At 41.7% G+C, this 27,665-nt stretch overlaps 1 protein-coding gene across 2 annotated transcripts in view; it reads left to right on the forward strand.

Moving 5' to 3' along the window:
• The window catches only part of NCAPG2 (non-SMC condensin II complex subunit G2), a 119,460-nt gene that overhangs the window by 14,562 nt on the left and 77,233 nt on the right, over positions 1 to 27,665 (forward strand). For both annotated transcript variants that reach the window (XM_038391915.2, XM_038391916.2), the window contains exons 6-10: positions 2,947 to 3,081; positions 11,520 to 11,614; positions 13,843 to 13,912; positions 18,543 to 18,629; positions 21,436 to 21,531. In XM_038391915.2, coding sequence (XP_038247843.1) covers positions 2,947 to 3,081; positions 11,520 to 11,614; positions 13,843 to 13,912; positions 18,543 to 18,629; positions 21,436 to 21,531 — 483 coding nt within the window. The remainder of the gene's footprint in view (positions 1 to 2,946; positions 3,082 to 11,519; positions 11,615 to 13,842; positions 13,913 to 18,542; positions 18,630 to 21,435; positions 21,532 to 27,665) is intronic.

The raw sequence follows: 27,665 nt of genomic DNA on the forward strand, positions 1-27,665 counted from the left end.
TGACTCAACAAATTATGTTCATCTATGTGTCTGACAATTTTGTTCTTTACTATAGTTTCAACCAGTTTGCCCTGTTGTACCAATAAAATAAAAACCAGTAGGATCTTATTAAAGGGGAAAAGGCAAAATGCTACATTTATTGTGAATACAGAAAGAATCATAGTAAACCGTTAGTTATAGCTATAACATTCCATTCAATTTCATATTTATTCACACACACACACACACACACACACACACACACACACACACACACACACACACACACAGGTTCTGCAAGGTTGTTACCATAGTTACTAGCCTTAGAGTTGCTCATGCCAAGCCACCGGCCAGGTGGCTTGGCCATGAGGAGGGAGCAGGGCCTTGTCAGATGCTCATCTGACGCTCCTGGAAGTTGATTTGCAGAATCAGACCCCAAAGTTCTCACTTTCTAGAGTCCATTTTTCTAGGAATTTCTTCCTACGCCAGTCTATGGGAATTGCTTCATCATGCTATTGCTGAATCAATCAGCAGATAGCATATTTCTGATGGCTCCGTGCTGCCAGATGTTATCTTGTTCTTTGGTTCTCCCATCCTTGAGGCTGTTGGGTGGATTCCAGTTTGCTCTCCGGGGGTCCTCTGGTTATTTCCACTTGACACCTTCTTCAGTCGATGGACACTTGATTCTTAGGCTGGCACCTCCCTGATCATTCAGTTATTATCCACACACATCCTCTATCTCTATTTTAATCACAATTGTTAACAAAGCGAGATGAATACAACAAAAGGGTGGGGAGTCTCTGGGTGCTGTTTCTGTTACAGAGTATTGCTTTGAGTCTCTCTCTGTGTGACAGGTTTCAGAGTAGCAGCCGTGTTAGTCTGTATTCACAAAAAGAAAAGGAGTACTTGTGGCACCTTAGAGACTAACCAATTTATTTGAGCATAAACTTTCGTGAGCTACAGCTCACTTCATCAGATGCATTCTCTGTGTGAGTAGTTGTTACAAAGAATTGCTTTGAGAACAGACTCTGTCTTAGAATGTACTAACACAATTAGTAGCTTGCAAGTTTCACATAGAGGGAGAGAAACGGTACCAAAACCCAAGAGATCTTAATTTAAATTCCATGGTATTACTGATTATAGGGAATCCAACTCATTTGTGATTTTAATACAGAACTTCTTTAATATGATCCAACACCGTTACTGAAGTCAGGCTTACAGGCCTGTAATTATCCAGATTACGTCTGGAGCCCTTTTTAAAAATTGGCATCACGTTAGCTATTCTCCAGTCATTTGGTACACAAGCTGATTTAAATGATAGGTTGCAGACTACAGTTCTGCAATTTCACATTTTAGTTTCTTCAGAACTCTTGGGTGAACACCATCTGGTCCTGGTGACTTACTACTATTTAGTGTATCAATTTGTTCCAAAACCTCCTCTAATGACACCTCAATCTGGGACAGTTCCTTAGATTTGTCACTGAAAAACAATGCCTCAGGTTTAGGAATCTCCCTCACATCCTCAGCCATGAAGACCAATGCGAAGAATTCATTTAGTTTCTCTGCAATGGCCTTATCGTCCTTATGAAGTGAGCTGTAGCTCACGAAAGCTTATACTCAAATAAATTTGTTAGTCTCTAAGGTGCCACAAGTACTCCTTTTCTTTTTGCGAATACAGACTAACTACTGAATACAGGCTGCTACTCTGAAACTTATCGTCCTTGAGTGCTCCATTAGCATCTCGATTGTTCAGTGGCCCCACTGGTTGTTTAGAAGGCTTCCTGCTTCTGATATACTTAACACATTTTTTTTGCTATTTCTTTTTGAATCTTTGGCCTTCTAAATATATTTTTACATTTAATTTGCCAGAATTTATGCTGCTTTCTATTTTCCTCACTGGGATTTAACTTCCCCTTTTTAAAGGATGCCTTTTTGCCTCTCGCTGCTTCTTTCACTTTTTTGGTTTTCTTACACATTTTTTTAAGTTGGGGTATACATTTAAGTTGAACCTCTATTATGGTGTCTTTCAGTAGCTGGGTGTTAGTTAATTAGTAAAGGAACACATGGGCTTTATGAAGAGCCAGAATACAGAGGAACCTTCTGGGGAGAGGAACTACCCCAGAACACAGATTTCCAGAGTAGAGATTACAAAGCTTTCTGGACAGGAAGGCCTAGGAAATGCCCTGAATCATCAGGGGAGAGACTAGGCAGTGGAGAAGCCTGGGGAGTTACAGCTGAGGGAGAAGGCTTGTTTACATACCATGTTTGGCAGTTGATTAAATAAACTAGACCCCAGAAGGGGCAGTATTCGCTGTATACAAGCCTCATTGAATTTATTGAAAGGCAACTAGGTGAAACTGAGGCAGAGACATAACTGCAGTTCCACACCCAGTGTGCTCCAGAGGCATGTCCACTCCTTTTGCGTAGCTTTCTATTGCTGATTCTTAGCTCCCAGCCTTACGTCTCATTTGCTTTATTTCAGTTTGATTTTGATTTAATTGTCTCGGACGATTTTTGTCTGAACTGTGATCTGTAAAGCACTGTGCACATCTGTGGCAGTACCCAAGAAATTGTTTCCTCTACAGTCATTTTCATTTTTGTCATTTCTTCATCGTTCTAATTGCTTCTGTCATGGTTCATCCCACCTCTGCAACATTGTCTTGTTTCTTCCCCTTACCCTAATGATCTTTGGTTTCTTTTCCTTGGCTTCCTCTTAGACTCTCAGATTCACTGCAAGTCTTTTTTCTGGGGTCATGCATGTTGTTTTAATCTGTTTCCTTTTCCACTATAACAAGGAAATTAATGTTTTATGCAGTCTGAAAAAGTACCACTGCCTATATGGTACAGGACTGGTTCAGGTCCTGAAACTGAAATGTGGTTGGCAGGAGAGCTCTTAGACAGCGAAATCTAAAAATGTAATTGGGTTTACTTTCACTACAGCATAGCTGTGTTTCTTTCTTTTTTTAGGGTGCAGATATAGTTCGTCTATGGCATTTACACCAGATGTTACTGTGTTTTGATTATGACCTCGAGGAGAGTTACGAAGTAAAAGATTTGTTGCTTCAGTGCTTTATGAGTGTTAACCATATAAAAAAAGAAGAGGTAACACATTTTTCCCATTATGCTTTTCCATATGTTTTCAAGTATTTTAAGTTAACTTCTTTCGGAGTTAGTCTTTTTGTGACATAGTATTTGTGGAAGTACCAGTTCTTATAGTCATATAATGAACTTTAGACAGACAATTCACCACTTATTTCAGGTTATGGAGCTAAGAGCCAATATATAGGTTTTTCCCCCAAAGTGAATCTCTCTTTTGCTGAGTAAAGACAACAGGATTTGGCCCCATCTGTTATCATGAAAGTAACACCTTGTGAAACAGGCTTTCCAGTTCTTATTGTCTCACCGTTGACTTTTTGTCTCCCTAAGTACAGACAAACCATTCTGTGCTGCAGGAATGTCAGGAAAGGGAGAAAGCACTCCAGAAACTACAGTATAATTCTTACCCTTCTGATTCCACATCATAGCCCACTTTTGGAATTATGGAAGTATTATCAGTTTCTGCAGAGTCAGATTTGTACTGTTTGCAGAAGTCTTAAACCTGATCTCTTCTCAGTGAAAAATTGTTTTCAGCTGTAACTTTTTACTTTGGTTTGCACACTAGAGAATATTGAGGTCTATACATTACACACCTTAAAATGCCATAGCACGGATTGAAACTGAGATATATATTAAGCCAATGGAGAAAGTACGTTAATGAACTAGTTGTCTTATTCTTATAACATTACAGCAAAAACAAATTCTAAATTTGTTACTGTGTCATTGACTTAGTGCATTCAAAGGTATTGAAAAATCTCAGAACTGTGCTTACTTGGTCACATCCTATGCTACAGAAACAATATAATTATTTGAATTAAGGGTAATATTAGCCATGTTAAATAATTTTGTTGCTCTAGTTAGGTAGTTTCTGAATGATCTGGTTTACTTTAATATTTCCTATTTATATATTGATGATAGAAGCATCGAAAACTAGCTATTATACAAATGTATAAATCTGCATTAGCTATCTTTTAGCAACAAATCAACATGTATGCTTGTTTCTCCAGATCTTGTTACAACAGACCTATTATTCCATAAACCAACCACAATTCCAGTTTTCCTCAGGCTGAAATATTGTTTTGACTCTGTTACAAATCTGTTTTCTCACTAAAAAAAGACTTTAGAAAATCACCGCTATGTGTAAACAGTTTCTCTGCCTTTTGAAAGATAGTGAATTAATGTGATTCTACACCTGACTTAATTTTATTAAGGAGCTCTTAGCACCAGGTGAACTGTATAGTACCTGGAGAACTTAGCCTGAACTTGTACATAGTACTTAGCATATTGGATTCTTGATCTCCAGTTTGAGTCCCTAGGCACTACTGCAGTACAAATAAATACTAAGCAATTCTTCAGTTATTCTAGGAAATAAAAATGCTTAAGAATCTTACTACTTTTCTTAAACAATCAGAATATCACTTAAATATATGAAATTTTTTTCTTTAAGAAACATTACCTGTGACTTTAAGTAGTTCTTCGAATGCTTGCTTGTGTCCATTCCACTGTAGGTGTGTGCTTGCCCGAGCACTGCCGCTGGAAAGTTTTTTCTCTCAGTGGTATCTGTTGGGTCAGCTGTGGTGCCCCCTGGAGTTGCACCCTCATAGCGCTGTTATATAGGGCCCTGCCAACCCCTTGGTTCCTTTTTACTGCTCATGAAAGTCACTGAAACTGCTGCTCATCCTTGCGTTTTTTCAGTACCTCTCTGTGGACTTTGCTGATCATCTGTAAATACTTCTTTTTCTAGAGTTCGAGTTTGTTTGTAGCAGACCCCACTTAGCGGGGTTAGCCCTTCGCTGGCATCAGGGTAGGCCTTGGACTCCGGGGTTCAAGCCGGGTGCATCATGCCATAAGCTCATGCTGGTTAGCGACCCACATTCCACCTGCCTCAAGTGTCTGGGAGGAGACCCACATGCAGGAGCGTTGCAGGATTTGCAAGGGCTTGCAAGAACTAAGAGGACAGGGCCACTAGACTCAAGTTCCTCCTTATGGAGGCAGTGCTTTGTCCCCCTGCGGAGCAGAGTCACATTGACCCAGCACTGGGTACTTTGACTTCCATAAGAAGCACTCTGGCATCTCTTAGGGAGATAGAACATCGTTCCACGTCTCCGGCACCTAGGAAGCACTCTGGGTGTATGGCTCAGGACTCGGGGCACCAACACGCATCTCCAGTGCTAAGGAAGACAATTCCAGCATGGGACTCTTGGCACTGCTCTCCATTGCCGGTATCTAGAAAAAAGCAGAGAAAGATTGGCATTCCCCAACCCCAAGGTCTGTGAGACATTGACAGAGTTTGACCCATGCTGGGCCACTCAGAGATGCCAGCAATGCGTATGGTACCGTTGACTCTGGCCCCAGGAAGGGCACAGTTGAGTCCAGCACCTTTTGGACTGACCGCCAAAAGAGAGCCACTGGAGTTCGGCCCTGGCGCTACTATCCATGCCAGAGAAATTTGAGGCAGCGAGGGAGTTATTGTCCCACCCGGTATTGCCATCCCCTGCCATTCGGGAGCAGATAGTGGCAGTACCAGAGGCAAGGATGGCCATGGTGCCGAGACCTTAGGTGCCATCAAAGGGCAAGCCAACATGATGTCACAGCACTGGTCTCTTCCCTCCTGGCACTGTTCTCCAGCACCGGTCGGAACTTCTCTGTTCTGGTCACCAAGAAGTGACTCCAATCGGTGACACCCAACAACTGAGATGAGCCTGGGTATTTTGCCAATAGCCTGGCCACTGACCGCCACTACAGTATTTATTCTGGAATCCCTGACCCTTTTCAGCCAGTCCAGGGTGCACAATCCAGGAGGTCCTACTCCATTGCATTGGAGTCAAGAGATCCTGCACCACCTCCCTTGGAGTAGTGACCAGGCCTTGGTGCCGAGCCTGGTACCAAATTGCAAGACCCTATCTCGTGGGACCTAGCTGGTGCAGAGGGTGAGGAACAAGGCCTCTTACCAATACAGGCATCCTCTTCCACCTCTCCTGATGAGGCGGTGGTGGGGACAAGTATAGCGCCTTCCCAGGATGACTATAGGGCGCACCAGGAGCTCCTCAAGAAGGTAGCCCAGAACCTCGTTATCCAGGTGGAGGAGATCTCTGAATATCCCACACCCTGATGGACATCTCTGCGGCTTCAAGACCACTGCTTTGAACAATGTCATTTTGGACCCCATCAAGATCTTATGGCAAACCCCTGAATCCCTCCAACCCACTGTAGAGAGGATGGAGAAGAAGTACTTTGTGTCTCCGAAGGGGTATACATTTCTGTACACCCTCCCTCCCCCACTACTGGGTTTGTTGGTTGTTTCAGTGGCAAACAAGGAGTGTCAAGGTCAGCAAGGGCTGATTCCCAAGGCCAGAGATGCCAAAAAACTACACCTTTTTGGCGGGAAGGTTTACTCAACTGGCGGTCTCCAGCTCATGATCGCAAACCAGCAAGTGTTGCTGAGCTGGTGTGATTTCAACTCCTGGAGCGCAATGGCTAAATTCAAGCTTTTGCCAAACGAATCTAGGGGCAAATTCTCAGCCATAGCTGAAGAGGGGAAATTGGTGGCTAGGGCGTCCCTTCGTGCAGCTTTGGACATGGCAGACGCAGCAGCCCAATCCATGGCTTTGGCTGTGGACATGAGAAGAAGCTCATGGCTTCAGTACTCTGATTTGCCCTATGAGGTGCAGCAGACTGTGCAGGACCTTCTGTTTGAAGGCAAGTTGCTCTTTTTGGAGCAGACAGACTCGAAGCTCCATGGTCTGAAAGACTCTGGAGCCACCCTGAAATCCATGGGATTACATACACTGGCTTTTGCCAAGAAGCATTATAAGCCCCAGCCAATGGCCCTGCTTCTTCCTGCCACAGCAGAGGCAGGATTACAGCAGGAGAAGGAGTAAAGGCTGTAAGAGAAGGCCTCTGTCCTAGTCCTCATCTGCTCCAGTACCTCCCCCCCAAGACAATCGGCAGGGTCTAAGCAGGCATTTTGATGGAATGACGTACCAGGACAATGTGTGGATCCAAATTCCCCTATATTTGTAGACAGGTTATCCCACTTCTATCAGGCATGAGCCTACATTACCTCAGATTGCTGGATGCTATGCATAATAGAACTGGGATACACCCTTCGATTCAGTTGTTCCCCTCCTTCCCACCTTCTGTCCCTGTCCCTCTTCAGGGACCCTTCTCATGAGAAGCTTCTGGTCCAAGAGATGCCATCACTCCCGAAGGGTAGGAGCAGTGGAAGAGGTTCCACCAGTTTAAGGGGCTGGGGGCTCTACTCCCTCTCCTTCTAATCCCGAAGTGATCTCAGACCAATCTTCGACCTGCAAAACCTCAACAGATTCATGAAGAAACTGAAGTTCTGCATGGTCTCCTTAGCCTCCATTATCCCTTCTCTGGATCCAGGGGATGGTATGCTGCCCTTGATTTGAAGAACGCATATTTTCATATTGCGGTTTTTTGGGGACACAGAAGGTTCCTACGATTCGTTGTGAACCGCATGCACTACCAATTTACGGTGCTCCCATGTCAGCGGCCCCTTGGTGCATGGCAGTCATCACAGCCTTCCTAAGGAGACAAGGGGTTCAGGTCTACCTTATCTCGATGACTGGCTGATCGGAGGTTGATCCAAGGCCCAGGTTGAGGCAGATGTGGAGTTAATACAGTCAACTTTCCAGGCCTTGGGGCTGTTGATAAACATGCAGAAATCTACCCTTTTCTCGGTTCAAAGGATAGAATTAATTGGGGTGGTTCTCAACTTGACCCAGGCCAAAGCCTTCCCCATCACCGCAGCAAGAAACTGTGTAAAGCTCCTGGGGCATATGGCATCATGCACCAATGTGGTGCAACGCATGAGACTATGGTTCAGGGCTTTCCAGACTTGGCTGGCACTGGGCCAACACCATCTGGACAGGGCAGTCTCGCTTCCTCTGTTGGTGATTTCCACCCTCCTTTGGTGGTTTGACCCACTCACAGTATGTGCAGTAGTCACAGTCTCGAGGCCCCAACCGCCAATATCTTTTGTCACAGATGTGTCGGTGATGGGGAGGCTCACTTGGGGACCCTCAGGATTCAGGGCCCCTAGTCCCTGGAAGAGCTCTTGTTATACATCAACATGAGGAAACTGACTGCAGTGTGCCTAGCTTGCCAGCCGATCCAACCCCCTTTGGTGGGCAACTGCATGTCGGTCCTTACAGACAACATGACAGCAACGTTTTACATAGGCAGGGCAGAGCACACTCCTCTCGCAGGAAGCTCTTTGCCTGTGGGAATTCTGCATAGCCACTTGATCCACCTCAAAGCCTTCTACCTCCCGGGGTCACAGAACAATTTAGTGGACCATCTCAACAGATCCTTTTCCAACCATTATGAGTGGTCCATTCACCCAGACACTGTGAGTACCATTTTCCAGAGGTGGGGAACCCCCAGGTAGGCCTGTTCACGACAAAGCACAAGAAGTATCTTCAGTTCTGCTCCTTCCTAGGCTACAGCCTGAATTCGCTCACAGACACTTTTCTCCTCCCTTTGACAGGCCATCTCTTCTACATGTTCCCTCCCATCCCTCTCATACAAAGAGTCCTGCTGAAAGTCAGAAGGGATAGGATGTGTCTTATCCTGATAGCCCCGGCCTGGATGCATCCGCACTGGCTCACCACCCTCCTAGATCTCTCAGTGGACAGGCCAATCAGCTTGCCCCTGTTTCCGGACCTGATCTCTCAGGACCACGGCTGTCTGTCATCTGAGCTTGAGTCTCTTAATTTCATGGCGTGGAAGCTCCATGGTTGAGCCCCACAGAACTGGAATGCTCTGGGCCTGTTGATGAGGTGCTTTTACCTGGCAAAGTGGAAGAGATTCTTTATCTGCTCAGCAAAAAGGGCATCTCCCCTACTCAGTCGACACTGCCCTCTAGATTACCTACTCCCCTCGAAACAGCAAGACCTAACGGTGTCATCTATTAGTGTCCATCTAGTTGCAATCTCGACCTTTCACTTGTGGGTGAATGACTGGTTGATCGTCTCAAACTTGATCTGTGGTTGTTTTCTTAAGGGGTTGGAGCAGCTATACCCCCAGGTACGCCAGCCAGTCCCTTCCTGGGACCTTAGTGCTGGCAAGGCTAACAGGCCCCCCATTTGAACCACCGGCAATGTGCTCTCTGCTCTACCTGTACTGGACAGTGGCCCTCCTGGTCGCCATTACTTCTGCCAGAAGAGTCTCAGAGATCAGAGCTCTTACTTCAGAAACATCATACATGGTCATCTTCAAGGACAAGGTTCAGCTGCGGCCACACCCAGCCTTCCTGCCAAAGGTGGTCTCACAATTCCACAGCAACCAGGATACCTTCCTTCCAGTCTTCTATGCGAGCCACATGCTAAAAGGGAGGAACAGACACTCCACTCGCTGGATGTTAGGCGTGCACTTGCCCTTTCTATATAAAGGACTAAGCCCTTTTGGAAATCCATAGAGCCCTGTGCGGATAGCAAATTTATATCTGTGGATATAACATAGATATCCGGCTTGCACACTCTACTTCTGAGGGAATTCTGTGCCAAAAAATTAAATATTCTGCACATACTATTTTAAAACTCTGCATATTTTGTCAAAATAACACACTATAATCACACCATTTTCAATTATTTGCTGACAAGTATTTTGAAATTACCAAAATAATTGAAAATGGTGTGATTATATTGTTGTTTCTGTATTTTGATAATTTAAAATATGCAGAACTTTGCAGAATTTTTTTGGTGCAGAATTCCCTCAAGAGTACCAGGGTTGTGTGTGGCACAATCTGGGTACGGGCAGCTCGGTGGGGGGTCTGGATGCACAGGGGCTTAGTGTGGGATTATGTGTGCAGGGGAAATGGGACTCTGCAGGGGTGGGGTCTGGGGTAGTGGGGCTTGGTCGGGTGGAGGGTCAGAGTGCTGCTGCTTGGGGCTCAGTGGGTGTGGGTCCAGGTGGGGGGGGCTCCTGATGCAGGAGGTGGGGGTCAGCGGGGGTGAGGGTGCGGGGGGCTCCTGATACGGAGGGGACTTGGAGTAGGGCGATCTGGGGGTGGGAGGAGGGGTCTCTGACAAGGAGCTGCTCTCCCAAACCCCTCCTCAGCACCAAGACAGCTTTCTCTCCCCTCCCTCCCCACAGTGCAGAGCTTCCTGCAGCCATGGGAAGTTTCTGCGTCTTGATCTGACTCAGCCCCGGCTGCTCCGTGCATGGTGGAGGGGCAACTCTGTCTCTGTCCTCCTTTCCTCCCTTCCAGCTGGGACTAACGTCCCTGGGCAGCCAGGGCATCTCCAGACCCCCCTTCCCTCAGTGAATTATCTCTTCCCCCAGTTGCCCGAACAGACACATCTGAGCTGTTGTGGAGGGGTGAGTGAGTACTGGTGCAGCTAGCTTCAGAAATCATTTTCTGCAAGGAAGCAAATGGGGGGACACAACATTTTTCTGCTGCGCAGTTGCGCAGAATTTCCCAGGAGTAATGCCCCTGGACTAGCACGACCAGGGACAGGTGCCGTTGAGCCTGGTGTCTGCCCCAGTGAGTGGAGCTGGAGGCGGTTCAGCCACGCCAGAAGAATTGCTTACGTGGGCCACTGGCTTCTGTGAGACGTGCAGCTGCTTTCACTGCTGCCGTTCCCAGTAGGGATCTGCAACTCCTCAGATATCTGCTTTATATCTGCTGATATCTGCACTCACAGATGTACAGTTTTGTAGCTATTGCAGACGGAATGAAAGGCCATCCAGTCCTGGCCCAGAAAATTTAATCGTGGATCGCTTCATGTATCCGCACATGTTATGGTCTAGCGAAGGTCCCAGCTCCTCTGCTGACATCCCATTCTACAAGAGCTCAAGTATCAGCGGTGGCATCATGGCACAAATTCCGATTCAGGACATCTGGAGAGTGGCAACAGGATTGTCAGTTCACACTTTCGCATCCCATTATGCCATCACCTAGCAAACTAGAGATGATGCGAGTTTTGGCCACGCTGTGTGTGTTAGTGTGTCAATGAACTCCGAACCCTCTACCTGTGCAACTCTTGGGAGTCGCTTACATTGGAATGGACATGAGCAATGTAAAAAACTTGAAGAAAAAATGGTTGCTAACCTTCTGTAACTGTTGTTCTTTGAGAGTGTTGTTCATGTCCATTCCAAAACTTCCTCACCTGCACCTCTGTCAGAGTTAGCTGGCAAGAAGGAACTGAGGGGTTGGTGGGGCCTCATTTCCAGCGGTATGAGAGCATGACTCCAGGGGTCACCAGCGCCGACCAGACGGATACCACAGGGAAAAACTTTTTGGTGGCGGTGCTTGGGGTAAGCACGTATCTACATTGGAATGAACATGAGGAATACATCTCCAAGAAGAACAGTTATGGAAGGCTAGTAACCATTTTTTCGCAGTTAACAACTTGAAATGGATCTTAAATTAATGATTCCTAATTTGGGCTTATTTCCACTTTTTTCCTTAACAGGGAAGAAGATTCCTGAGCTTTCTGTTGAGCTGGAATGTAAACTTCATTAAAATGATCCATGGGACTATTAAAAACCAGTTGCAGTGTTTTTCAAAGTATGTATCACAGTTACAGTGATTAGCCAGCATTCATAATGGCAAATTTTGCTTTAAGTTTTCAGAGATGGAACTTCTAGCTTATGGATGAAATACACCTGAATGAAAAGATCAGGTTCTACAAATATACCGAATAACTTCCATATTGCTTCAATAACTCTATCTTTATCTTGTCTATACAGTGGATGCTGGTTAATAGCAATCCTGATATTAACTTCTGGCCAATAGCAACCTTTTTACAGGAACCAGTCCTGTTCCATAGACTTTAATGTTAATAGGATTCAAATATTGGCAAATAGTGGCAAGTTATGCCACTTTTTGATGTCTTCCATGGCTGCAGCCTTGCCAACTTGCCTGTAGCTGGGAGGGGAAGGTGTGGGCCTGGCAGCTGCAGGAAGGAGGCACTGCAGCCCAGATAGCAGGACTTTCCATGGGGAGTGGAGGTACTGGGGGCCACATAACTGCACGGTACCTCTCTCCTCTGCAGATACGTTTGCAGGGCTGCATCCAGGAAGGCATGTTGTAGTGCTTTCTTCCTTGCCTGCAGCCCTGCAAACCTGCCTTTTGCTTTTTGGCTGCCTTTTGATAATAGCAACTTCTTGCTGGGAACTGAGAGGTAGCTAATAATTGGATTGTCCTGTATAAAAAAAGATGCATAGTACTTTTTTCATGTGGAGACTCCCATTGACTTCAGTAAGGTTGTGCATAGGAGTCTGCCTCTGAGGAATAAGTTGCAGGATTGGCGCCCAAGGGCCTGATGTGTGGATGAAGAATGTATTTGATTTTTTTTTTCTTTTTTAGCTATCTAAAAACCCAAGGACTCTCATATGTTTTGCAAACTAATCAGCTAATGTTGTATTGACCTTCTTGTGAACATAACTATATCAATCAGTAGCAATAGGTGCTTTAGCTATGTACAATTCTCGGACTGAATGGGAGCTGAATGGCCAAAACATTAAGGAATCTCAAAATATATGGATGTTTGTCAGCCAACTAAATATTTTGAACCAGATACTTTCATGTTGTGTCTCTTCATATTTTTACACAAATTATAAAAACACACAGGCTTATCTGTACCTGTTTTGGTTTTAATTTTTACTTTTCCCCTCGTAATATAAATGTAGTGTACATCCACAAAAAGGTTGACCCATGGCTTGTGTCCATGGCTAGGAATGCATGGCAAGCCCGGGTGTGAATGTACACCACGCTACATGTGCAGTAGGGAATTTTTAGTGCAGTATAGTAGGTCCACACAGTCAGTTTAGTACATTGCAGGCTATCATGCTGTACGTTCACACCCCATCTTGTCATGCACTAACTAGCTGTGAAAACAAACCTCTGTTTTTGTATATTTATATGTTGCCCAACAAAATGGGGCACCAGTCCTGATTGAATTACTACAATTTAAATATGCAGAATATCAAAAACTAGCACAGGTCCTCTGGATACGGACAAAACTGTATTTGCATAATTGGAAGAATTCATCTGGTTTGATGATAAATTACTTTTTTATATGGTACCAGTTTAAAGAGATTGTCAGAGATTAATTGCCAAATAGTTCAGTAAAGATACTGAGGTATTCTTTTTAAGTTAAAATAATCTGCATAATGCTTCTGATTTAGAACTGTTGTCTTTTCAGGTTTGCTTTTTAAATAATTTAAAGCACTTGAGATTCAGTGCAAGTATTTTATTCTATATAAATACGTCAGTTCTCTCACTTCTAAAATGTGCAAATACTATTATGCTTAGTTCTTTTGGTTGTAGTTCTTATTTCATTAATATAAGATTACAGCATGTATGCTGCCAAAGCAGACTGCACAATACTTTGTGACATCACTGTATTACATATTTTGGAATGTACACATTAAAAACTGTATTGCTTTGGAAACGTACCCTTAATTTTTTTTAAAGATGAGATAATATATAATACCTGCAATAATATTCAGTGGGTGCTTTGGTTTTATCTTTAAAATATATAAAATTTTAATGGAGGGTTCCTTTGAAATCTGTAACTGAGTAAACTTTATATTCTTCTGTTGGTGTATTAATTACTAAAATAGATTTCCAGTTTTTGCTGGTATTAAAAACCGTGCTAAAACAGACTGTGTAATACCCTGAATACCCCTTGCCACTCAACACCAACAAACATATTAAATTTTTTGTACAATATTTATTGTAAAGATGGTATAGAAGTTTGATATTTCTTTTCTCTTAATTTGTTAACACAGATCTCTGATGGCATATGTTGCAGAAATTTATTTCAGGGCTTGGAAGAAGGCTTCAGGAGAGATCTTAGAGGTACATACTCTGCTTTGAATTTGCTATTAAGATTAGTTAATCTAAAGATTCTTTGAAATTGATCCAGTTAAAAGGTTCAGAATTTTTTTTTTTACTTTTGACAATTGTATAGCTCCATACGCACCTTTATACAACATTTCTCCCTTCAGTTTTGGCCAATAGATCTGATGCCTTGTTTGGGAGAGCAATCAGTTTTCAACAAATATTCCTCTGACCCATCTGAGCACAACTGCTGCTTAATTTCCTGTCTTTAGCAGTAATACTGGAAGGAAAAAGGATGATTAATTCAGCCACTGTAGTTCTTTGATCTAATTGCCCATTTAGATTCAAACAGCATGTCTATCTTCTCTACTTTTTTCAATCTTTTGTGCAATATTCCTAATTTAGTGCAAGAAACTGAGTTATAGCTTTGAGTAGTGGCGGAGTATGCACATTTGCCCTGAAGGATATTGCTTGCTAGAGACTTTTGAGTTTACATGCCTAAGGCATGTTTCTTTTGTGTTCGTTCGTTTATTCTTTCTCTCCCTCTCTCTCTTTCCCTTTAAGACACTATGGTAAGAACTAGGTTTAAGATACTTTAGTATAATAGCTTTTCTGAAATAAAGCTTAACCTTTAGCTGTACATGTTTCTGACAAGCTTTGGAGTTTTTCTGTTTTCGATAAGTAAATATAATTTAGGTAACAGGTGTAGGCAGCTAGCATTTTAAAATTTAACGTGATTTCAATATGAAGTTTGTGAAAGAAGGAAATAACTTAAGGTTGCATGGGTAACCTTAATTTCAGCATTTCCTAACTTTTGTACGCTTGACTTTGCAATCTTAGCATTCACTTTATTGTAGTTTCATATTTTTTTTTAAAACAAACAAATTTCATCAATTTGAACCGTATTGCCATTCACTTAGTTCTTAAACAAGGTTAGAATCTTCAGATATACAACATAAACCTCTGCCACTTGAGCTAACATAATAACTGATCGCAGTTGTAGGTTGTCATCCTCTACGTGGACTAGCTACTAGAAGGGAGGTAAGGCACAGTGGGTTTAACATCTGTTTGCTGACAACCGTAGAATGTTGACTCAGAAATCTTGTTTCAATTCCAGGTTCTGAGAGAAGGTGTACTCTAGACCTTCTTCCTCTGTTCTCTCCAGACTTTCCTTAACCTCTTGTCCTGGTTTTAGTCTCTCCTTCAGTCTTCGCCCATGCCTTGTCATTAACGCAGGCTCAGTTCCTCTCCTTCCTTCTCATTACCTGGGCACCAAAAGGGGGATCATTGGGCATACATGAGTCTCTATGCTCAGCACAATGGTAGCCCTTGACAGCTGAAAGGAACAACTGGAGGGAAAGTTAACCCCTGCAGTCCTAAACTTGAGCATGCTTAGTGTAGACAGTCATCAGAGAAGCTGCCAAACTCTAACAAGTCTCTCCTGAACTGAGAAATTCAGAGGCCTGTAATTTTGTCTAAATTTGGATAGTTTTTCAAGGGGACAGCGAATAGCACATCCTTGATACCCAACCACTGTCCTAGCAAAATTTCAAGTCCCTGCTCTACAGCATGGAGACATTTTATATCCCTAACCTTGTTCTGAGAAATGGGTGAACAATTTTTGATGAAACATTTTAAAAAAAAAAAAAATCAGTCCAAGAGAGGCATCCATCATGGAAAAATTTAGCTCAAAACCGTTAGCTATAAGTAGGGCCCTTCGTTTTTGTTTTTTATTTTATTTTTTCCTGGGAATTTATCAGTGTTTATTACCACAACCACAAAACAGGTGAAAATTGATGGAAAAAACTATTACAAATTTTTCTGGCTCAATATCGTGGTTTATTTTGATGGACGGAAGGACAGGAAAAGAAGTATTCTCAGTAAATCAGCAGTTCTCAAAATGTGGGTCGGGATCCCAAAGTGGGTCGCAACCCCATTTTAATGGGGTTGCCAGGGCTGGCTTAGACTTGCTGGGGCCCAGGGCTGAAGCCCAAGTCCCACTGCCTGGGACCAAAGCCAAAGCCAGAGGGCTTCAGCCCTGGGCGCTGGGGCTCAGGTTACAGGCCCCCGGCCTGGGACTGAATCCCTTGAGCTTCAGCTTTGGCCCTCTTGCCCGGCCCAGTGTGCTTGGGCTTCAGTCCCCCCTCCTGGAGTTGTGTATTAATTTTTGTTGTCAGAAGGGGGTCATGGTGCAATGAAATTAGAGAACCCCTGCAGTAGATCAGTGCTTTGATGAATGGAATTTAATGTGGTTTGCTGAAAACTAAAACAAAACTCAAAACAATGCCACCTCTGAGTTTAAGAAAACAATACATCTCTAATCTCCAAATAAAACTTTTCATTTGAATAAATAGTTTATCGTTGTAGACTTAGAACTATTAGCCTATAAACATTTACAGTTAATACTTGAGCCACACATTTGCAGCACATACATTCAATTTAATCCTTTTCTCCTGTTTTTTGTGTTTTTGTTTAAACTTTTGAATACTTTCTTGTCTCTGAAACACATTCTGATACAGATTTTCGTTTTCTTCCCATTTTAGTATGTCAGATCTTTAAATCATTATCTGTAGGGCTCTGGATTAATTGCAGTTAAGTCATGCAATTAACTAAAAAAAAATTAAACACGATTAATCACACTGTTAAACAAAAAACCAATTGAAATGTATTAAATATTTTTGGATGTTTTTCTACATTTTCAAATATATCGATTACAATTACAACACAGAATACAAAGTGCACAGTGCTCACTTTATATTTTTATTACAAATATTTGTACTGTAAAAATGATAAAAGAAATATTTTTCAATTCACCTCATACAAGTATTGCAGTGCAATCTCTTTATCAATGAAAGTGCAACTTTGAAATGTGTGGTTTTTTTGTTTTTTGTTTTTGTTGCGTAACTGCTCTCAAAAACAAAACAGTATAAAACTTTAGAGCCCACAGGTCCACTCAGTTCTACTTCTTGATCAACCAATTGCTAAGAAAAACAAGTTTATTTACATTTACGGGAGATAATGCTACCCGCTTCTTACTTACAATGTCACCTGAAAGTGAGAACAGGCGTTCGCATAACACTGTTGTAGCTGGCATCGTAAAATATTTACATGGCAGCTGTGCTAAAGATTCATATGCCTCTTTATGCTTCGGCCATTGTTCCAGTGGACATGCTTCCGTGCTGATGACTCTTGAAATGCATTAATTAAATTTGTGATTGAACTTCTAGGGGGAGAATTGTATGTCCCCTGCTCTTCTTTACCTGCATTCTGCCATATAGTTCATGTTATAGCAGTCTTGGATAATGACCCTGCGCAGTTGTTTGTTTTTAATAACACTTTCACTGGAAATTTTGACAAAATGCAAAGAAGATACCAATGTGAAATTTCTAAAGATAGCTATAGCACTTGACCCAAGATTTAAGAATCTGAGAGGGGTGAGTTGTGGAGCATGCTTTCAGAAGTCTTAGAAGAGCAACTCTCTGATCCGGAAACTACAGAACCCAAACCACCAAAAAGGAAAATCAGTCTTCTGTTGGTGGCATCAGATTCAGATAATGACAATAAACATGTGTTGGTCTGCACTGCTTTGGATTGTTATCGAGCAGAACCCATCATCAGAATGAACGCATGTCCTCTGGAGTGGTCATTGAAGCATGAAGGGATATATGAATCTTTAGCACATCTGTCATGTAAATAACTTGCGACGCTGGCTACAACAGTGCCATGCAAAGGCCTGTTCTCACTTTCAGGTGACATTGTAATTAAGAAGCAGGCAGCATTATTTTCTGCAAAGGTAAACAAACTTGTTTGTGTGATTGGCTGAACAAGAAACCAGGACTGATTGGATTTGTAGGCTCTAAAGATTTACATAGTTTGTTTTTATTTTTGAATGCAGGTATTTTTGTACATAATTCTACATTTGTAAGTTCGACTTTCATGATAAAAAGATTGCACTACAGTACTTGTATTTTTCAATTCATCTAATACTGTTTTTGTTTTTTACAGTGCAAATATTTGTAATCAAAAATAAAGTGAGCATTGTATACTTCGTATTCTGTGTTGTAATTGAAATCAGTATATTTGAAAATGTAGAAAACATCCAGAATATTTAAATAAATGGTATTCTATTATTGTTTAACAACGCGATTAATTTTTTTTAATCGCTTGACAGCCCTAGTTATCGGCTAACAGCTTGAAATGTGTACGTGGTGGGTGTGAGATTCATTAGTATGTTCAGATGGGCATGTACTTCAAAGTTTGCATGTGTGCCTATTTGTTGTGTGTATCTTCTAGTCTAATACGTACCCTTACTTCAACAGGCCGCTTTGCATATACACAGACTAATGTATTATTGTAATACAATATATTGCATGGGAGATATGTATTTTCTTAATGAAACAAGTTGTTTTTTTATGTATTTGAATGATACAAAACTAGGGTGAAAATTGGGGGAAAAAATTAATACTTTTGTAAAACGTGGGATTTTTTCAGTAAAAATCAGTTTAAACTGAAAACGAAGTGGCTTAGCTATAGGCATCTGAAAACAAAGTATGAAAATGTAGAGTATCAAGCAACCTTAAGTAAATCATACCTATGCAGCCTATAATCTTGTATGTTAACTGTGGTTTGTAATGCATTTTTACTTTAGATTCTTGAGCATAATTGCATTCAGGATTTCATGCATCATGGAATTAATCTTCCTAGGAGTTCTCCAGTGCATCCTAAAGTGAGAGAGGTATGTTGTTGTCAAACACGACATAAAAGTACTAGCACAATGTGTGTTTTAAAGTTCTTTTCACAATCAGATTATTGTAATATGAGAATATTCTGTTTGTTTTAAGTATATCTATGTTAAGAATAGTGTACTGATTCTGAAAATCTATTCATTAGGTTTTGTTAACTGGGGCACTTAAATCGTTTAGATACAAATTTAGGGGAGGGATAGCTCAGTGGTTTGAGGATTGGTCTGCTAAACCCAGGGTTGTGAGTTCAATCCCTCAGGGGGCCATTTAGGGATCTGGAACAAAAATTGGGGATTGGTCCTGCTTTGAACAGGAGTTGGACTAGATGACCTCCTGAGATCCCTTCCAACCCTGATATTCTATGATTCTATGCAGATCAAAAAATAGAAGAAGGGATTTTGGACAACTTAATATAAATTTATGTTCAATTTCATAATATTAAAATAAAATCTGTTTGAAGGGTTTTTGTTTGTACTTACACGCTTCCCTGCACTATTTGCAACCGAAGCATTGTATCTTATATAAAAACACAGCAAACTTGACTAGAAATTGTCACACTGCTAATTTATTTTAAAATGAGTGAAATGAAAAGGTAGACAATAGAGATGGTGAAAATTAGCTTTTGAAGTTCAATATTCAAGGTTGCATTAGTATCATAGGTAAGAATTTTTTTCCCCAATGACTTTAAACCCATTAACGTCCCCTGTGTTTTAAAATTATGTTGTCAGGTGTACCCATTGCATGTAACTGTTTTCAGGAAGTCAGCTTTAAAAACAATTAGTTCCCAATTGAATGCAAATATAACTTTTTAAATGCTTCTTTTTCCATTAGTTCAGGAGAACAGTTATGTGCTGTTGGTCTTATGGGAATTTTCTACCCCCTGGTCTTTAGAGACAGCCTATTTTGTTATCATAGGTTGTGATGGTATCTGGCAGCCCGTGCTTCTTTCTTCTGTTCGTAGTGCTGGCAGAAGCTGCTTCTTGAAGAAGATTCATGTTTCCCAAATCAGCTCTTGCATCTCATTCATAACTGAGTTTATCTCATGGGATAGAGTGTCGCAGTCATGAAAGCAGCTCCTTCTTTCAATTAGACAGGGAGACTATTCCCTACTTCTAGCAGCTACTAACTGAAGTTCTATTCATGGTAACTTAGTCTAAGAACTCCATTCCTCAGAGAGCTAACTCTGCTCATGGCCAGTTCATCTGGTGTTTTTTTTTTTTTTTTTGGTGGGGAATCCAGTAGGGTAATGCTTAGGAAACTCCCTGCTGCCAGATTCTTTCAGCGCCTTCCTCTAACACCGGATTAGAAGCCTCCTTAGAACCTCAAGGAGATTATAAACCCCAACAGCAACATGGATCCATTTCACTGAGCAATTCTTAAACACTTTCAAAACACAAAAGAGAGACTCCCAGACACAATTTTAATATTGAGAAAATATAAGTAACTTAAAGGGAGGAAAAAAGCTTTATACAACATAGTAGTAAGCATTAAAATCAAAACATTAGAAAACCAGGGCATTTTCTAAATTAAGGTTCATTTTGTGGGACAGGAAAGTTCAAAGTATGTAAATTAATGTTTAAGGTACTTTTTAACAATAACTTTAGCTGGCTAAACTGCCATACAGGTAACAAAGTTAGCCAAAGTGGAAAGGTTAATCAGAGGTAGTTACCAAAATGTTGGCTTGTACACAGTCTGGCATGTCAATATTGTCGAAATCAAATTGGTGTATATGGTGACACGTTAAACTTGCTTAGGAGTTAATGACTATAATTGTCAAAGAAGAAAGCTTGTTGAAACTTCCTGCCCCGACACATCTTAGCATCTTGACCTTGTAGTAGTCGTATACAGTATGTATCATACAAACCTATACAGACTTCATCATAGATTCCAAGTAATGGTCTTCCATAACTGATTGGTTTTTTGTTTGCTGAACTTAACTTCCTGGCTTTCTAATATTTGGGTTTCTAAAACATTCTTCTAAGATGTTTTCCTTTCTATAAATAGAAAATTTTCAACCACAACTCCAACTTTATTTTGGAATGGGTTCCTTCCTCTCTCTCCCCCGCTTTTTTTTTAAGTCCTATTTTCAGAAGTGCTCTGCATCTGCAACTTACCTTGAAGTCAGTGGGAGTGTTAGAACATCAGAAAATCAGGCCAAAACCTTATTTACTGAAAGTGAATCTTTCAGGTACAAGACCAGTGATGATTGCAGGGTTCTCTGCCTATTTTGGTTTTTGACATACAGCAGGGCCTATTGCTTTCAATATTTTAATTTTATATACATTAGAATAATTCAGTTCTTAACTTCTTCACTCTTATACTATTGTATGTTTATTTGTAACTATTGTAACTTTATTTTCAGAATAGGCTTCAATTCTTGAAATATTTTGGTGATGAGTCTGCATTTTCAATCTATTAGGAATCAATGTCTTGATTCTTTGGATCGATCTCATGGCAGAGACTTTGGGGAGGAAGGCATGCAATAATGTAGCAATCATTATTCAGTGTACAATAAGATTTCAGTGAGAATTTCATAATGAAACTTTGATATCTGGGAAGGAGAGTTGTTTCCTAATTGATCTGAACATATTTAAAAATAACACTTTAATACATAGACTAGCTTGATCTAAAATAATTGTATCTCTTGTCTATGTAGTTTTATTGTATTTATGCAGACTAAAAAAGTCAATTTTCTTTTGAAAAAGACATAGTGGAATAAAACAAGCTACCTTTCTCAAATGTATTGAACCTAGCATTTGAAATGTATTTCATGCATTAACATTGGTTTTGCTTTGACAGTTACTGAGTTACTTTCACAAACAAAGTAAAGTTCGTCAGGGAGTTGAAGAAATGTTGCACAGATTGTATCAACCTATCCTTTGGAGAGCATTAAAGGTAATTCTCATTTACTGGATATCTTCAAATTGCAGTTGGTGTAACATTCACATTGATTTTTTTTTTCTTTAAAATGTTACAATTTTTAATAGTTGTATTAAAACTAAATGTCTGTGAAATGGGGTTCCGTACAGCTTGGAGCTTAATTGTATCCAAAGTGGCTTTAAAGGATGGAGACGTAAAAGGAATGAGGCATCATATGATTGTCGTATACAATTCTTGTACTGGCACTTACACCTCCTTCCACGAATGCATTAAGCAATGTGACTTAAAACTTTTACATGTTTGTTCTTCCATCCTCTTCCCAGAGGGAGAAGTGTTTGCAGTGGATGTCTTGTTCTGGAATTTTTAAACATATCTATATATACAAATATTGCTATGTTTGTTTCAAAGATTGAGGTAGAAGGGGCTATTGTGATCATCTAGTCTGACCTGCAAAGCACAGGCCATTAGATTTCCCTGAATTACTTTCTGTTTGAACTAGAGCATCTCTCTTAAGGTATGTCTGTACTGCATTCTTCTTATGGGGGCATGTAGAATACCTGCGTGGCTAGTCCCACACCTAAGCTGGATATAAAAAGCAATGCCTCACTATCTACAGTGCTATGGTGAGTAAAGGCACGCTGTTGGAGCCTTCCCCTGCTATAGGGAGAGACTGGCAGTTGGGAAAGTTTCTATCAATGAGGAGGCAGTGGGGAAAGGCTCCACCAGCTCCCTGCTGCTGGAGCCTTCATCCACTGTAGAGCAGTAACTGTGTAAACTATTAAAATTCTATTGATTAAATGTTTAACCGGGGAGCTAACGGTGTGGAGCTAACACATTTTACGTGGGGAGCCAGGATCCCTGTGTGCAGAGGGCGGCAGAGGCATTTAATCATTAAGCTTGATATTTATCGGTTTCAGTTATCAGTTAATTGATTAAACTTTTACATTATGGATGCAACCTGCTTTTCGCTATGGTGTGAAGCTACATGTACCTTACACAGTGCTGACAGCGATGTGCAGTGTACAGGTAACTTTATAAAAACATCCAGACCTCATTTTTAAAAATTCCAAGTGATGGAGAATACATCACAACCCTTGATAAATTGCTCCAGTGGTTAATTACCCTGACTGTTAAAAAACTGGCACCTTATTTCCAGTCTGAATTTGTCTAGCTTCAGCTTCTAGCCATTGGCTCTTCTTGTACCTTTGTCTGCTAGATTGAACAGCCCACATTAAAATTTCTGTGGATATTCTAGACTGTGATTTAGTCACCCCTTAATCTTTTCTCTTTAAGATAAAAAGATTGATGTCCTTGCATCTTTCTTTATAAGTGGGCTTGGTAGAATTTGATTTTTATTTTTAGTGATGTCAACAGATATCATTGTTTTTAAAGCATGTTTTATTTTTAACCATTTAACTTTTCACAGTTGCAGGAAATTATGTGGGGGGGGGAGTCAGAATAATTACTGGCAGTAAACATTGAGATTCAAACATTTAGAGCTTTATAACTATTGAAACACAAATTGTCAACATCGCTTGTCAAAATATAAGAAGTAAAAATGCTTAAATCAGAGTTCTCAAGCAGCATTTTTTGTACTTTGTCTATCTGTAAATATTTTTTTATTGGTTTGTGTGTATGGTGAAACTAACACTTACCAATAAAAACTGAATCCTTTGAAGCTTAACTATTGGGTATGTTTTCAAATAGTTTAATCATTCTCGTGGATCTTCTCTGAACTTTCTTCAATCTTTCAAACATTCTCCTTGAATTGTGGACTCCAGAACTCACTATTCCAGTGAGTTCCACTATGCACTAATGCCAGCATAGAGGTAATAGAACCTCCCTACTCCTACTTGCTATTCCCCTGTTTGTACACCCAAGGATTGCATTAGCCCTTTTAGCCACAATGTCATTGTCATGTTCAGCTAATTCTTTGAACAGCATCCCTGTGTGTGATTCACATCAGGTTGTGTGTGTGCCTGTGTACTCTGGATTGGAGAGTTTCATCAGCAGTGCCTGTGCTGTAGATACCCTTGTGCTCCAGGATGAGGGAATATAGGGAGATGCAGACCTGCCACCACTCCAGTTCCTCTTTGAGTGAGTGGTTGCAAATAATTATTCCACTCAGGTGTGCATGCACACTGAAGCCAGAGAACTTTGCTTAGCAGTACCTGTCAGGGCAGCACTCATACCTTCTGTCCCTCATAGCCCCTCCCATAGGTATTTAAGGGCGGCACTGCCCTGACCCTCCTCACTTCCTTCTCACCGTCTGCAGCTTAAGTCAGAGTGTTCTGTGTGGTATTTACCTCACCCTTTACTTAACTCAAAGAGTTTTCTCCTTCTCCTTCTTCTCTTTCTCTTGTGTGTGTGTGTGTGCGTGTAGTTAGTTAGTATTAGTACCTTAGTGTTAGATTAGTTAGTTTGTTTTTGCCTGGTGTAATGCCTTCACTGGGTTTCAAGCATTGTCTCTTGTTTGCTGGGAGTTTATAGCTCAGTGATAGAGAGATGTTTCCACGAGGGTCAGCAATAACAGTAGCAAGAATACTGACAGTATTCCCAGAAGTATTTCCGGCAGTCGGGTTATCCAGTTTAGAGAGAGATCTCAAAGAAGAAGGTCTTCCAATTTTAGCCAGCTGGCCCATCTTCCATCAGCTTTGTGTAAGCAGCCAATACATTGACTTGCATCTTTGCTTCATTTGCCCGTAGTTGGTTGGATACATAGTATACTTCTGAGGGCATTCTGCACCAAAAAAATTAAAAATTCTGTGCACAATATTTTAAGATGGCAAAATTCTTCAAATTTTATTTGTCATATAAATGTGGAGGCTCCAGCATGGCATTGGGAAGCACGGACCACTGGCTGTACAGAGGTGGGAGATCACTGTGCAGCTCCCACCCAGGACACGGACTCAGCAGTGAGGCTGCACACAACCCTGGCACAATGCAAGGACCAGGCCTACCCCAGAAACACCCCAGGGCCCTGCTCCTTCATGCCAGGTGCACCAGGTGTGGGCAGGCAGGCTCAGCAGGGCAGGATCCCAAAGTGGAGGGGCTTACTGTCGGGGGGATCCAGGTGTGGGTTGAGAGAGTTCTGTGTGGGACAATCTGGGTGTGGGCAGCTAAGTGGGGGATCCATGTGTAGGGGGGATCTGGATTCACAGGGGTTGGAGGGGTTCTGGGTGCAACGGTGATGGTACTCTGCAGGGGGGTCCAGGTGAATGTGGTGGGGGGTCTGAATGTGGAGGGATAGAGCTCAGCAGGGGGGTCTGAGTGTGGGGGGCTTAGTGGGGGATCCAGATGCTGGGGGAGTGGGGCTGGGATCCAGGTGTAGCTGGTTGGGGCTTGGTGGGATGGGGATTTGGGTGCAGGTGGCTCAATGTGGTGGTCCAGGTGCAGGGGGAATGGGGCTCATTGGGGGGAGGAGTCTGAGTGTATATTGGAGGGTGAGGCTCGGTGGGAGGGTCTGGGCATGAGGGGGTCTGGATGCATGGGGGTTGGGCAGATGGGGGAGCAGCTCCCTATTCAAGGATCCCTCTCCTTGCAGCTGAGGAATGATGGGCGCAGGAAGCGGGGGGTGGGGAGTTTGCAGAGCTTCCTGCAGGTGGGGGAGGAACCTGAGGGTGGCCCTGGATGCCATGCAGGGGGAAGAGGAAGTCGCATCCTGTCCAGCCAGGACTAGCAGCTGAGCCCAGTGCAGGGTAGGAGCCACCAGCAGAGTCTTCCCCAGTCCTGCCTCACAGTAACTTACATCTCTGCTGGCTGCCCTGGGCACCTGAAACATATTGCTGGGGACAGTCACGTGACCGCTCTTGTGGCTTCCCTTTGCTTCCCCATCTGCAGGTGACATAAATTCTGCATATGTATAGTGGCGCAGAATTCCCAGGAGTAATAGTACAGTAAAAGCTATGTTGTTCGGCACTTTATCAACTAGAAAGCTCTATTAACCAGTATTTCTGATACCTCCTAATACAAATCTTCAATTTAGTGATGCAATTGCACATTCTGCACTCTTTTATGGAAAAGAGGCAGGAGACAATAAGCAAGCTGATACCAGGAATGTATTCAAAAAGCAGCTTTCAGGGTTTGTCTTAGGGTCATTACAGATTCAGCCCAATCTCCTGCACCTTTTACATCTATAATGAGAATTGATGTTTTATAATGATGACACTGAGGCACTGCAAGATCCTGAAGTGCCTTTGGAATCATCAAAGAAAGATCACATTATGTTCAGTATAGTTTTAGTTTTAAGTGTATTTAGTGATCTGGGTGTACGCCATGCACTGCCCATAATGATATGTAGTGTCATAAAATAACCTACTGTATAGAAAACTTGACCTGTATACACCTAAGTGCTTCAAGAAATCAACCACTCTGCAGTGCACTACTACTACTGGATTGGTGAGTATCTGTATACTATTTTATTCTTTATTGATTTTATTATATTCTAATTCTTTGAAAATTGATATTCCATTGGTAAGTGTAACTCTTAGTTAACTGGAATTTTTGATTAACCAACACCTCCCATTCTGTCCCAACATGCCGGATAGCAAAGTTTTTACTGTACTTGGTTAGGTTAAGTGCATTCACCAGAGTATTAATGTCAAAATCCTTGTGCTGTGTGTGTGGTGATAAAGCACCTTTTTCCAGGGTTGTTTGTGTAGATGTTGTATAATGTAGGTGCTAAGACAATACTTTGTGGGAGACCATTCTACTGTCATCACCATCAGCTTTGTTTGCCACAAAAGTTCATGAAGAATCTTTAGTCCTCCAGTATAGTCTGTATTAGCTTCATGAAGTGGTGGTTCTTTGTTAACGTTAGTACCTTGGCAAGGAATCCTCGATGATTGATTGACTATCATAAGTGGCTGAGAGATCAATAAACACTGCTCTCATAATTAATCCCCTTTCATGTCCATCTTCAATATGCTGTCAAATTCAGAAGCTGTACAGGACAGACCGATCCCAGCAAAAAAAACAGCCTATGTTTGTTGATAAGAAAGGGTTTGATAATTGGTGTAAGGCAGAATAACCATAGTCGTTCAAACAATTTTAAAATATCAAACAGGAGTGAGAGAGGTTGAAAGTTTTTTTTTTTTTGGGTTGGATGGTTAAAAAGGGCCACTGCCTTGGCTTTTTACCAGAGTTTCAGGAGTTTGAGCTGGATGAAACTGGTATTGAACATACTCAGGAGCCACTTCTGTGTATGTGGTCAGAAATTTTTGATCTGTCCAGTTCAGATGGTATTTTGGCCTGCTGGTTTCCCTGTTTTCAGGCATTGATGCCAGCATCCAATTCCTTCAGGGAGAAAGACACTGTAAGATCTAGATTGTGGGATATATCCAGGAGTCTTTGCTGGAGTAATGACCAGTTGGTAGTGGTCTGCTTAACCTTCCCACTGAGTAGCATTCAGTGGGTGATCTGATCAGCTGAGATGTTGAAATGTCCACTCATCTCTTTATTGTCAGAGCTTGTGTATGGTTGACGATGCTTTTTTTGCTGTTATGGGTCATATCCATGGATTTTTATCAAGTTCTGCTAGGATTTTAGGCATTCTTGAGCGACTTTTGACAGCAAATGTTTGCTAGCGGCTATTGTCATAGGCAAAGACGTGGTCTTAGAATTTTTGTACGCCTCCTACAGTATAATTGACTGGGGTGTTAGGCAGGGATTATATTCCCTCTGACAAGGTAGGTTTCTCCTAGCAAAGCGACATATAACATCAATAAAGTGGATGTAGTTCTTAAGTATTGGTTCAATAAGTCTGACAGCTATGTCAAGATCTTTGGAGAATGCTGACCAGTTTGCTTTCAAAGTTGAACTGACATCAGAACAGGGTAAAGATAGGAATGACAGAAGCATGTACCTCAATTCCAAGTGGAGGAGGATGTGATCTCGAAATTGGGTCTAGCACCAATTTTCTACTTATGAAAGCTAATGTAGTGCTAACAAAAGTGAGGTCAGGTTTATACTCGCACTTATATGAGTGTGAGTATAAACACACAGCCCTGGCTGACAAAGCACTGGCTGGGATGATTTAGTTGGGGTTGGTCCTGCTTTGAGCAGGGTATTGGACTAGATGACCTTCTGAGGTCTCTTCCAACCCTAATTTTCTATGATTCTACCGTCAACTGTTAAAAGAACTATGTAGC

The sequence above is a fragment of the Dermochelys coriacea genome, chromosome 2 (genome assembly GCF_009764565.3).
Source record: "Dermochelys coriacea isolate rDerCor1 chromosome 2, rDerCor1.pri.v4, whole genome shotgun sequence".
Lineage (NCBI taxonomy): Eukaryota > Metazoa > Chordata > Testudines > Dermochelyidae > Dermochelys > Dermochelys coriacea.